General features: G+C 38.4%; 1 protein-coding gene across 1 annotated transcript in view; it reads left to right on the top strand.

Annotated features, from left to right (window-relative positions):
• The window catches only part of AK9 (adenylate kinase 9), an 88,822-nt gene that overhangs the window by 51,337 nt on the left and 24,839 nt on the right, over positions 1-12,646 (top strand). The window contains exons 23-26 of the mRNA XM_063296485.1: positions 5,457-5,578; positions 7,050-7,269; positions 7,512-7,574; positions 8,215-8,421. Of these exons, the coding sequence (XP_063152555.1) occupies positions 5,457-5,578; positions 7,050-7,269; positions 7,512-7,574; positions 8,215-8,421 (612 nt within the window). The remainder of the gene's footprint in view (positions 1-5,456; positions 5,579-7,049; positions 7,270-7,511; positions 7,575-8,214; positions 8,422-12,646) is intronic.

A 12,646-nucleotide genomic window follows, 5' to 3' on the forward strand; every position in this document is an offset into this window, starting at 1 on the left:
ATACAGCCTTGTTTGTCTTTCTTCATATATACACATGGATCTGCTTTTCCTTTTTCAAAACCAAAATTCTGCAGTTTTTCATCTAATTTTTGGTTCCAGGATCTAGCAGCTTGTTTTAACCCATAGATTGACTTCTGCAGTTCACAGACTAGATTCTCCCCTTTTTCATAGCCAGGGGGTTGCTGCATGTATAATTTGTGGTCTAAATCACCATAGAGAAATGCAGTTTGAATGTCATAGTGGTGAACTGACATTCCTTTGAGTGCAGCAATTTTTAACAGTAATCTAATTGATTCACCTTTAGTAACTGGTGCAAAAGTCTTGTCAAAGTCTAAATCTTTCCTTTGAGTGAACCCTTTTGCAACTAACCTTGCTTTATATTTTTGGATTTTGCCATCAGCATCCCTTTTCAGTTTGAAAACCCACCTGCAACCTAGACAGCGTTCATTGGGAGGTAGATTTACCAGTTTCCATGTTTTATTTTCTTTCAAGGATGCTAATTCCTGTTGCATGGCAGAATGCCAATTTTGTGCAATCTCAGGTGGTAAAGCATTCACTTGTTCTAAAGACTCAGGTTCTGTGAATATGTGAAATGCCTTTACTGTTTCAGCCTGAAAACGTGATGGAGGAATGCCTTTATTACTCCTCTGAGATCTGCGAGGTAATACAGGGCTTAAATTTTGACTCCTGTCACTTTCCTGAGAAGCATCTGTCTCATCAGACAGATCTTCAGTTTGCTTTTCTGGTTTAATGTCCTCATCAGGCAAAAGATCACTATCAGCAAGTCCTTGCTGTTCTCTTGTGGTGGTCAGATCAACTGGAGAGCAAGAATTTAATCTCCCCCGGTTTTGTTCAGCAAAAGAAGCGCTTTTGCTAATTATCAATTTCTCTCCCACTATGAACCTGTAGCTCCTCTGGCTTTGTTCGTAGCCAACAAAAATGGCTTTCTTTGTTGTGGGGCCTCCTTTCCTTCTCTGTTGTTTTGGAATATGAACCCAAGCAGTGCTTCCAAACACTCTAAGATGGTTTACCTTTGGTTTCACACCATAAAACAAATGGAATGGAGTGTCCTGAATGACAGAGTTATACAATCTGTTTTGTACATAACAGGCAATAGATATTGCCTCTCCCCAATACTTAAAAGATAAATGTGAATCTTTAAGCATGCATTCCATCGCATTTTGCAAGGTTCTGTTCTTTCTTTCAGCAACACCATTTTGCTGAGGGGTGTAAGGGTTAGAAAGAATTTGTTCTATCCCCTTTTCCACTAGGAACCTTTTGAATTTGTGAGAAAGGTACTCTCCTCCTCTATCACATTGGAGTGCAGATACAGGCCTAGGGAATTTTCCATTTGCCCATGTCACAAAACCTTTAAATTTCTCAAATGCCTCATCTTTATGTTTTAAGATGTAGATAAATGTGTATCTTGAGAAATCATCAATGATGGTCATTGCATACCTTGCTTGTCCAAGACTTGGAGCAAAAGGACCAATAATGTCAGAGTGTACAGTTTCCAAAGGTCTAGTTGTAACTCTGTCACTGTGCTTACTCACAGGAGCTTTTAGTGTTTTGCATTCTTTGCAACTACACAATCTAAGTATTTGTCACAGGGTTTTATCTTTAGGTCAGCACACAGCTGTGGCATTTGTGCTATATACTTGAAATTAGCATGACCAAATCTCCTGTGCATCAGGTGTACACATTGGTCATGATATGGCGTGTTGCCAACTGCAGCCTTGCAGCTTGGCTTTCTTGCATTTTGCACAATGTACAAGGAGTCTTTTAATATAGCAGTAGCACACAATTTCCCATTTTTACGTATCTCACAACCATTTTTCTTAAATGTTATGACATACCCTGTTGCAGCTAATTGTGCCACAGATAAAAGGTTTGATTGTAAATTTGGCACATACAACACACCTTTTACAGTTTCTCCCAAGCAGGATAAATACAAGTCACCTTGTCCCATAATTTTGGTCACAGACCCATCAGCCAAAGATACACTTTGTCTTTCAGTTTTAGACAGTGACACAAAAGAGCTTTTACAATTACATAAATGACAATTGGCCCCAGAATCTAACACCCATACATCAGAATTACCCTTCTCAGCAACCTGTGCAATTTGGGTTGTCTGAAGAGCCTTCTTCTGTGTTGCCCTTGTGTTCTTCTTCTCTGTCTTTCCACTCTTGGGTCTCAAGGCACAGTCTTTCTGCAAATGTCCAGCTGAACCACAAGTGAAGCATCGCTGGCTGGCTAGCACTGTGGCCTCAGCTTCCTTTCCCTTCTTTTCCCTTGTTTTCTGGTACTGCAGCTTTCCAGAAGAGATGAGGGGGATCTTTCCTCTCTCTTCTCCCATTCAGCGAGTAAGCACTGTGTAACATACGATGGGGTGAGGTCTGCTTCAGGCATAGCCTCCAGGGTACAAATCAGTGTGTCCCACGTTTCATTCAGTGAGGACAGGAGGATATAGGATTTTGTGAGAGGTGTAAATTCCATTCCTCTTTCCTGCAACTCAACAAACAGCTGCTGAATATAATGCAGGTGCTCAGGAAGGCTATCTCCTTCTGCAAGGTAGGCTTTGTACAGCTTTTTTGTCAGGGTAACTTTACTCCCTGCTGTTGCCTTTACATATAAGTCTCTCAGAGCATCCCAAAGTTGCTTTGCAGACTGCATACCTCGCACGTGGACTAGCTGATTGTCCTCAACTACCAGGATAATGGTGGCTCTAGCCCGCTTATCCTGTCTAAGCCATTCAGCACTGGGATTTTGGGGGGTTTGCTCACCAATTGGCAGCCAAAGATTCTCTCTGCGAAGATACATCTCCATCTTCAGGGCCCAATTCAAATAGTTGGTCTCTGATAGGTGCTCAAGAGGCATCGCTGAGGGATGGGAGATAGCCATGTCTTCTTCCTTCTTTTGCAAGTCACCTCAGCTGGCTTCTTTGTCCCGTAGACCGGCAGTTGCTGGAAAATCTCCAGGCAGCTCCAAAGAAAATCTTCACAGGTCTTTGCTACTTGCCTTTAAATTGTGCATGAGGTGTGGAGCTGATCTCTCTATTCTCTCTGGGTTTTACTGGGCTTACTGGGCTGTTTACTGGGCCCATAACCTGTTGGCAGAGTGCTAGAAATCCTTTGGCCCAGGAGAGATCAGAAAAGACACACACCAGGCATTTCTATAAAAATAATTTTATTTACAGAAAGCAAAACATATTAAAGGCTTCTGCATTCTTACAGGCTCTCAGTGAGAGCTGCTTAACTCTCTACATGCCTACACAGAAGGGAAACCGAAACTAAAACAAGTCCAGGCAAGTTCTTCTCCTCAGGTGCAAAAATTAACATCCGAAAAGGGGACAATTAAATTCAACCTCTTCACTGGGCCAAAATGATTCGTTACCATAGTAACCTTAATCTGTAGTAGAAAACATATTAACATGTTTGTCTAGTTAATTTTACTATTTTCAAAGGCACTTCTGTCAAAGAAAAAAAAATATTCTTCAATTTTCTAAAATTACTGTGCCCTTTATCTGTTTAAAACTTTCTTAAATCACAGTCTTGTTAAGCTTTTTGCTTTTAAGTCAAAATCCTTTAAGATAGTTTTTATCTCTTCTTAATTCCAAAAAGAAGGCAACCCACTGTGTGTCTTTATTCTTTTCTGACAGTCTGAAGATCTCTCTTAAGTTGTAAATTAATTATATCTGAAAGTATTTAAGAAAGTGAGGCTTTTGTGGCTCAAGTGTTCATAAAGGCTGCACAGCAATTTTGAGTGTGATGGTAATCCCTCAGCTCCCAAACCGCTCAATCCACAATCAACCACAAGAAATTCAATTCCAGTGGTCTCCTTGTGAGGAGCAGCTATCCAGAGCACAAGTGGGCGATCTCTTGGTCTCTCCTTCTCTGGAGAAAATTTCGCTGACCAGAACTCGCTGCCTGGCTACCAATCTTTGCCACAGTGCTGTTCCCACTTGCAGAGATGCTCACAGGGACATCTAACCCACCTTAGGTCCTCACCCACGAGCCAGGTTTATTTATTTTTTAATCTACATATGATTTAAGAATAGTATTACAAGCCTCAGCTGAGAGTTGCTGAAATAATGCATAGAAATTAATTTTTTTGAAAAAAGTAAAACAAGAAAATAGTAGAACAAAATACAGCATTTTAGGCAGCAAAGGATGATTTACATATAATCATTTTATTTATTAATTTATAGCAGACTTTTCTGTTTACACGTTAAAGCATACAATTAAAACAATTACATGGATGAATAATGCAAAATAGTCTTAATATTAAAAGCAATTCCTTAAAACAGCAACCTCATTCCAGAGGCAGGCACTGCTACAGAGAAAGCATGCTTCTGGGGTCCCGACAGATGGCATTGTTTAACCGATGGAACCCAGAGCACGCCAACCCTGCCAGATAAAACCAGCCAGGCAGATATTATGAGAGATAGGGAGTCCTTCAAGTAACCAGGCCCTATGCCATGCAGTTTTATAGGTAGCAACTAGCACCTTGAATCACACCTGGAAGCAAACTGGCAACCAGTGCAGCTCGCAAAGGCAAAGTGTTACATGGGCATACCAAGGCATGCCCATCACTGCCCATGCTGCTGCACTCTGGACCAGCTGAAGCTTCCAGGTGGTCTTCAGATGTCTGGAACGGATGTAAAATTTAGAAGTCTGGTAGATTTCCTACTCTTGTGGTGTAGCCGCTGAAAACAAGATACAAATTAACTTCAGATACAGATTAATTTCACTGAAAAGCATAGCCCTTCTTCAGATCGAACAATTTCTTTCATTCATGAAAGGAATGGCAATTCTGAGATTTCTCATGTGCCAACTTTCATAATAGTTCTCTAAGCCTCCAGAATAGACGGATACTCAAAGCGATGCATAGGAAAGAGAGCAGTGGAAAAAATGGCCAGTCTTATGTCATGAATGGAAACATTCCATGAATGGAAGTCATCTCAATGATACCTGCATGTAATTTACTGGGTTTCAGGTGATAGAAAAGCTTTATCTCCAAGATGGCTTACATGCAATTCATAACTGATAATTCAGTAATATCACAATTAATATGCATGGGATGAGTGCATATCCTTGGAAACTGGTACAAGGGACTTTCCTTTGGAACCGATACAATCCAGAATTCTAGCAGACTGGGAGATACTGTTTCCCTTTTTTAAAAAAATCATCTGACTATCTTGTACATAGCTACAGTATATCACTAGAATAAATTGAATATACACTTGCTCCTTAAATGCATTTCTGGGAAAATGAAATTAATATTTCCTGTTCAAATTACCTAGTTTTATGGTACATAAAATATGCCATATAACTTAAACAATGTATCTATAAAAGGAACTTAAGACATTCAATTATGCAAAATCTTTAAATTAGAGTTCTGAATTATATTGCCACTTATTAGATAAATGTTTCATGTATTTTGGTTCATTTTAACAGAAAGATACGCAATTAACAGATGAGGAAGAAGCAATCAAGGCCAATATATTAGAAAATGAACCTATTCCCATTGAAGTGCTTGATAATATTATTCCTGATTGGTGGATGAAGGAACCATTTCGGTAACTATTGTATTTTTAAAGTAATCTCACTGGTTTTTCTCCATATAGCATATAGATTCTATCTGAAAATAAGTCTCACGTGATACTTCTAAATAGTATATAAATCAACCATTTTGTTTGTCCAATGGTTCACATGGAGTACTTCTCCATATTTAGTCCTACAAGTCTAATTTTTATAAAGAAGCAACTAACTAGTTTCACAATTAAATAAAAGTTAGTAAGCCCTGTAAGGCCAGTGCAAAACCTAGATTTGTTTCAACCATGACTTTTTTAACAAACTGGAGGTATCCTGAAGATCAGCAAGGTCATAAGGGTTTGCTTGGCCAGTTCATGGCTTGTTCCCTCCTTTCTTCTTCCAATGCACTAATTTTGAAAGGAATATAAAAAGAATAAGCCTTGATTCTGTCTCAGAGATTGCAACAAGCTATGGATGAAATAAGACAGTCAATATTTCTGGTTTATTGCCCAACATAACCCATGGTTTCTTTCTTGAGATGGGTTCACACATCACCTTAAGACAAAAATAAACTACTTTTATATTGATTGCAGCATATTGAGTATGACTTTATTCGCCAAGTGTTTATAGCCAGTGCTGTGGCACTTCTCTGCCCTCTGAAATTTGACCTGTTGGCAGTGCTGTTTTTCTGGGCCATGGGAGACTCAGTGAGTCAACATCCTGGGCACAGCACCCAAGGCAGGTAGCTATCTATCTTCCACTTCAACAAATCCAGTGAAGGGGAGTTCACTGCAGTAATTCTTGATGTAATTGATTTCACTGTTGAACTGCTCTTAGGCATTGGAAAGTTTTCCAGATAGTCAACTGAAATCTGTCTTTCAGTAAGAGGATCTTCCATGTTCTGCACTCTAGGACAATAGAAAATCAATAATGGCCTCTTCTTTTGAGAAAACCTTTCAGGTATTTGAGGAGAGCTATCATACCACCCCTCAGCTGTTTCTTTGCAAAGCTACTTATATCTATTTCCCTCAGTCTCCCCTCACAGGAAATGTTTCCAGCCCCCAATCATCCTTGTCCTTCTCTGACCTTCAGAATCTTTTGTAAAGTATAGTGCCTCAAACTGGACGCAGTTCCTGAAATGATTTGGAAATAAAACTTTATTTGATGCAACTAAAATTGTTACCAGTGACTCTAAAATGCTTGTTCTCTCATGCATTATCATAAGCCATTGTTGGCAGGTCTCTTAAACATTGTAACCTATTTCAGAACAAGAAACAGGATAATTTCTGGCTTTATTACTAAGAGAATTTTTAGTTGAATGTTTGCTTTTTCAAATGGAACACCAATTCATTAAAATAAAATAAATCTGTCCTCCAGATTCAAAATATATTCTCCAGTTAGCTTTACCCACAAAACAGTATGACATTTTTGTCATTTTTTGGTAGGAAAAAAAAAGCAAACTAAACCCCCAAGGAATAGTGACAGCTTTTTTTCCCAAATATTTTTTCCATTTAGATCTACTGGGTTTATACTTGATGGTTTTCCACGAACAGGAGATGAGGTCCAGTATTTAGCAGAGCGTTCACTTTGTCCAGATATTATAGCTTGTCTTGAAGCTGATGAAGATGACATTTCTGACAGACTTCTTGCTAAGCAAGTGAAAAAATGGCAAGAGAAACAAACTAAGAAGATGGAGAAGAAGCAACAGATGAAAGAATTGAAGGCAAGAGTGAGAGTAAGTATTACTAGTATTAATTATATGATTCAAGGCTAACCTGTCCTATCATCTTTACATATCATGCTGGGTTTACACACTGCATTATTTTGGGCTTAGTGTTTTCTATGAATCAATAAAGACTCATTTAACAAATTGTGGTTAGTATTATATCATCAGGTTAATCAAAGAAAATGAAACTGAATATCAGTGTGTCAATTAGGAACAATATAAATATGTACATCAGGATCTTTTATTAACAGGAGGAGCAAATTGCTAGAAGACGGGCAGAGCTTCTAACTGAACAAACAAAAAGGAAATTGGAGGTAAGAAAGACACAGGTAAAATTAAATTTCATAAATCCTACTTTTAAACATTGTTTTGAACCCATTGTATAGGAATTTGTAAAATGGCTTTCAGTATTTGGATATGGTGCTGCAATTGAACAGAAGAGAAATTGCTAAATGATCACAGATTATAATTACACCACATTTTCTCTAAATTGGCTGGGATTGGAATAAAGTACTTAACTGTTTGGCTTTCAGAGACTAATCATTGACTAGGAAGCCTTTATGTTCATTGTGCTCAATGACATCAGCTGTCTCCTGCCCCCTCCCCCATCAATTGAAAATTCTTCAATAAAGACAAATACTTATTGTATTGTGGTGCTCATCATGCCCAAAAGGCCAAATGTGGACTCTGTCCAGAAAAAAGGTGAGCAGCCCTGTCCTATGCTGTTCACCAAATTCCCCAACACAGTGTATAGCACCAACATCTCTCCATACAACTCAAAGTGGATTCAGTCATGTGGGGATTAAATTTGGTTTGATCTTGGGTTCTGTGTCTATCTACACTGCAGCATTTCATCAAACTATTGGTATGCAGCTATTGAATTGACTGACAACACTTACTTATTTCATAGAAATCTTTTCAAAAACCATTCTATAGTTACATTCTTAATTTTAGAATGAGGCAAGTAAGTTTGAAGCTGAAGCTCTGGATGAAGAAGATGAAGATGAAGATGAAGATATTGAAGCTATTCTGGAAGAAGAGTTTCCTAAAGATGATGAGGGAGAAGATGAGGAAGAGCAGGAGACTGATGCTACTGTGCGCATAAAGACTGAGATTGCAGAGAGATATGAAGCAGATATTGGAAATATACAAACTGTGCAGGTACTTTCAGCATATTTTATTCACTTCTATTCAGTTTTAACATTTGCCTAAACAGTTTAACAATTTGCATAATTTAGATGCCTCAAAAGAACTGGTCTGTAGTATGTTACTTTGGATCGTCAATACTGTTGTCTAGCAAACTAAAGGAAAATAATTATAATTTGGGTCTCGGTTTTGGAAGAGGACAATTGGTCTTCTCCGCTTTGACTGCCAAGAGTTTGACAAAGTCTTTTGTTGTTAACACCACTTGGAGCACTTTTTTATAGTATGTTTTCATCAGTATGTTTTCATCAGTTTTTGAATCCAAGTGGAGAAGAAGGTAGGCAATGCAAAGCTTTGGGGCTATAGCCTCCCCTTTCCATCCTTCTGCAGCCTTGTTCGGAGTGGTGTATGGCAACCTTTATGTAAAATGGTTTTTATTTAATGGCAGAGATAGCTTTGTGTGTCTCTGATAAAAGGCCCAGTGAGCTAAATATTTCTTCTTTTGCCTGGCTCATAAGAGTAAGTGCTATCTAAATATTGTGCAATAGGCTAGTGAAAATATCAGCTTTATTTCCTTCATTCTTACTAATACTTTGATCACTCATCACCATAACTCAAATTATCATCACTCATTTAAATTACAAGCAAGCTCACATAAAGCCACTGGTACAGATAAATGAAGATCTGAGAAGGAAGCTAACACATTCAGTCAAATGCCTAAAAAAAGTTAACAAGATATGATATTCTAGATTAACAACATAGGTTTCTCCTTCTTGTTCTTCCCTAACCATTTGCTAGTTGTCCTTCATTTCAGCTACTATAAGCACACACTGCACCTTGAGTGATGGGAACTCTCAATGGGCTACAGCTGTTTACTTTTATGGCTCTCCCCCTCATCAAACCCTAACAAATCTAGGGTGGTCAGATTGCCAAGAGAAAAAACAGAGAAACATTGATTTGTATACACTTGTGCATTCATTAATCTTAATCCATAATTCAAGAGTCCCAGGTAAAAATTAGATTTGCACTTTTATGAGTATAATTGTTTGCAAAAAAAAAAATCACAAAAAGGTTGAGAACCACTGCCCTGGACTATTCCCATGATAAGTACTTTTCTAGAGAATGCTTTTTAAAGAATACTTTTATTTTTTAAGAGATATTGTAAAATTTATTCAGCACATTATAATTGTAGTTGGCATTCAGGATGAGAAATGATTCTTGAGTTCTCTGTTCTATTTGGTTTCTATAATCAGTGCCTAATTATTATGTAAAATTGAGAAAATTCTGTATTTGTGCCAGGCAGGCACATAGCAAACTCTGTCAGGAGGCCAATGTTTTACCAACATGGGTAAACATTTCTATCCATCACTTACAGTATATCCTGATTATTTTTTGCCTGTTCCATTCTTGACAATATTTTTTTGCACATCACTTGATCAATTAACTCCCTTTCAATGATTCTGTACTTTTGCAATTACATGTTGTAGAAAGAGAAAAAAAACAGAGCCAGTTTGGTCTGGTGGTTAAGGTGCTGAGCTAGAAACCAGGAGACTGTGAGTCCTAGTCCAGTCTTAGGCATGACAGCCGATGGGGTGACCTTGGGCCAGTCACTCTCTCTCAGCCCAACCCACCTCATAGGGTGGTTGTGAGGAAAATAGGAGGAGGAAGGAGTATTACGTATGTTCGCTGCCTTGAGTTATTTATAAAAATAATAAAGGCAGAATAAAAATAAAATAAATAAATAAATTACTTTAAATTCAGGGTTTTTCACACTTTTTCAGGCCACAGCCCTTGTTAGTTAAAAAAAAACTTCTTGGAACCCATGATTAAGAGGCAAAGCTGTCATAATAGAAAATTGGCTATGTCTGAATGAACTTTCATAGAACTCTGTCAAGTTCTCACAGAAGGCAGAACCCAAGGGTTCTATGGGACACAGTTTGAACAATTCTGCTCTAATTCTTCCAAAACAACTTTCTTTCAAATCACTCAATTTCATGACAACATCTGCAATTATGTTTTTTTTCCCCTATAGTGTTTATTTGGTTGTTGAACAGAGAGAATTGATTGTACAGAAATCAAAGTCAGATTTCACCAAAGGAGTAATCAAAAACCAAAAATTGCAATTGAGAACAGTTCTTGTGACGAGCAGTAAGATTTGAGAACTGGAAGGGGTTTCAGCTTCCTGTCTGTTGAAGGCATCAGATAAAGCCAATGTGTTCTGCTTACACTGAGAAACTGCTGATATTCCAATTCAACAAAATCACACAATTCTTTCAACTACATGGTATAAATGTGATGTACAGTTAAATCCTCAATTTACTAGACCAGTGCAACAGAGTTTGCATGCAACAAAAGAAATTTTCACTGTGATTTATAGTAAGTTGTATAATGATGTCATTACCTAAATTGATTAATCAATACCTTGATTACCTTACCTTGATTACCTTAAATTACCTTACACTTAACTGAAGTGATACAAATGCGGTTGTGATATCATCAAAAGAGCCGGTCTGGTGTAGTGGTGAAGGTGCTGGTGTAGAAACCAGGAGGCTGTGAGTTCTAAGCCTCCCTTAGTCATGAAAGCTGGCTAGGGGAGTTTGGGCCAGTCACTCTCTCTCAGCCCAACCCACCTCATAGGGTTGTTGTTGTGGGGAAAATAGGAGGCAGGAGTATTAAATACATTGTTGCGTTGAGTTATATATAAAAAAAGTTGGGGTAAAAATCTAATCATCATTATGCAAATGAAGTAAATTGCTACAATGACATACTCTCCATTAACTGGACATTCATGAGCAATGGACACTTCCATCCAGTTAGTCTGTTAAAATGAGATTATACTTTACTTGTAAAATGTAGGACTCAGCGTTATGGACTAGCCTGTCAGCAGCGGTTTGCGCTGCATTGTGGACAGTGCCGCTACACTTCCCACTCTTATTAAAGAGTTTTCACAGATTGTTTCTTTAAGTCTGTAGAAAAAAAATATTTCCTGCTCCTAGTTTATTGGTATCTGTGTTGTTGTCAGCACAAAATCCAATCACTTTTTCCTCTAAGTTTATCTATTTCTTGGTATAGGAGATTTCACCTGACACGGGGGTAAACTCTAAAAAGTTTACCATCACTCCCTCACAATATTTAAAGAAAGCGGAAAAACAGGCTATGGACTGAAAACTACAGTTGTTTGTTATGACTCAGTAAGCAAATGTACCTTTAGCTGCTGCCTCTCATTTTCTCCAGAAGTTACTTTGAACACCTATTTGTTATTTCCAACCTTGACCCATATTTTGTGGATGTGGGTGTGTTTGAATATGGTTAGCGATATCCACATGCACATGAACAACAGAAAAGCTTAGTTATCATGTTTGCCAGGTATTTTTGCATGATCTACCCCTACTTTATGCAAAGAAGGCAAGTTTTTCTGTAGTTCTTCAGTGAGTGAATATTTGGTTTTGAAGAAGTTTCTTTATTTCTTAACAAGTTGTTTCAACAAGCAGCACTGAGAGAAGTTTGGCCATGGAGTACAAACTACAGTGTACGTTTTGAAAAGCAAAGTTAGTTAAATCATGGTATCTAGTTCAGTGTACTATATTACTGATTGCAGGATTTACGTTTTAAAACAATTTTTGCCCATTAAGAGAGAGCCCTATTATCTGATGCCCTTTCTATGACTTTTGCATACTGTACTGCAGCCACTGTCCATTCCACCTCAGGTACTCTCACAGACAATGAACAGTGAATGTGGAAGTCCGCTAGGATTCTAGATGATGACAGTACAATTCAATAATATAATTCACATTAATAATTAAAAGCATTACTGGTGCCAATGACTCCACAGTGATCAATCTCCAAAGGCATTCTGGAAAAGTCAAGTTATTATGATCTTCTGGAAGTACATGACAGTGGTAGCTACTAAGAGTTGTTTTCCAAGCTACAGTTCATTGGGCAGGGTGGGCTCCTGAAAACCAAGACATTTTCTGGGTTTGGCAGGTGGAGTAGTGCCTGGGACAGAGAGCCAGATTGTTGCAGTGGTTAAGGTCCCAGGCTAGAAATTGGGAGACCATGAGTTCTAGTCCTGCCTTGGGCACAAAGCCAGCTGGGTGACCTTGGGCAAGTCACCCTCACCCAGCCCTAGGAAGCAGGCAGTAGCAAAACACTTCCAAAATCTTGCCAAGAAAACTGCAGGGTCTAGTCCAGGCAGTTACCAGGACTCAACACTGACTCAAAGGCACTCACAAAAAAGGCCTGG

Source organism: Candoia aspera, chromosome 1 (genome assembly GCF_035149785.1).
Source record: "Candoia aspera isolate rCanAsp1 chromosome 1, rCanAsp1.hap2, whole genome shotgun sequence".
NCBI lineage: Eukaryota > Metazoa > Chordata > Lepidosauria > Squamata > Boidae > Candoia > Candoia aspera.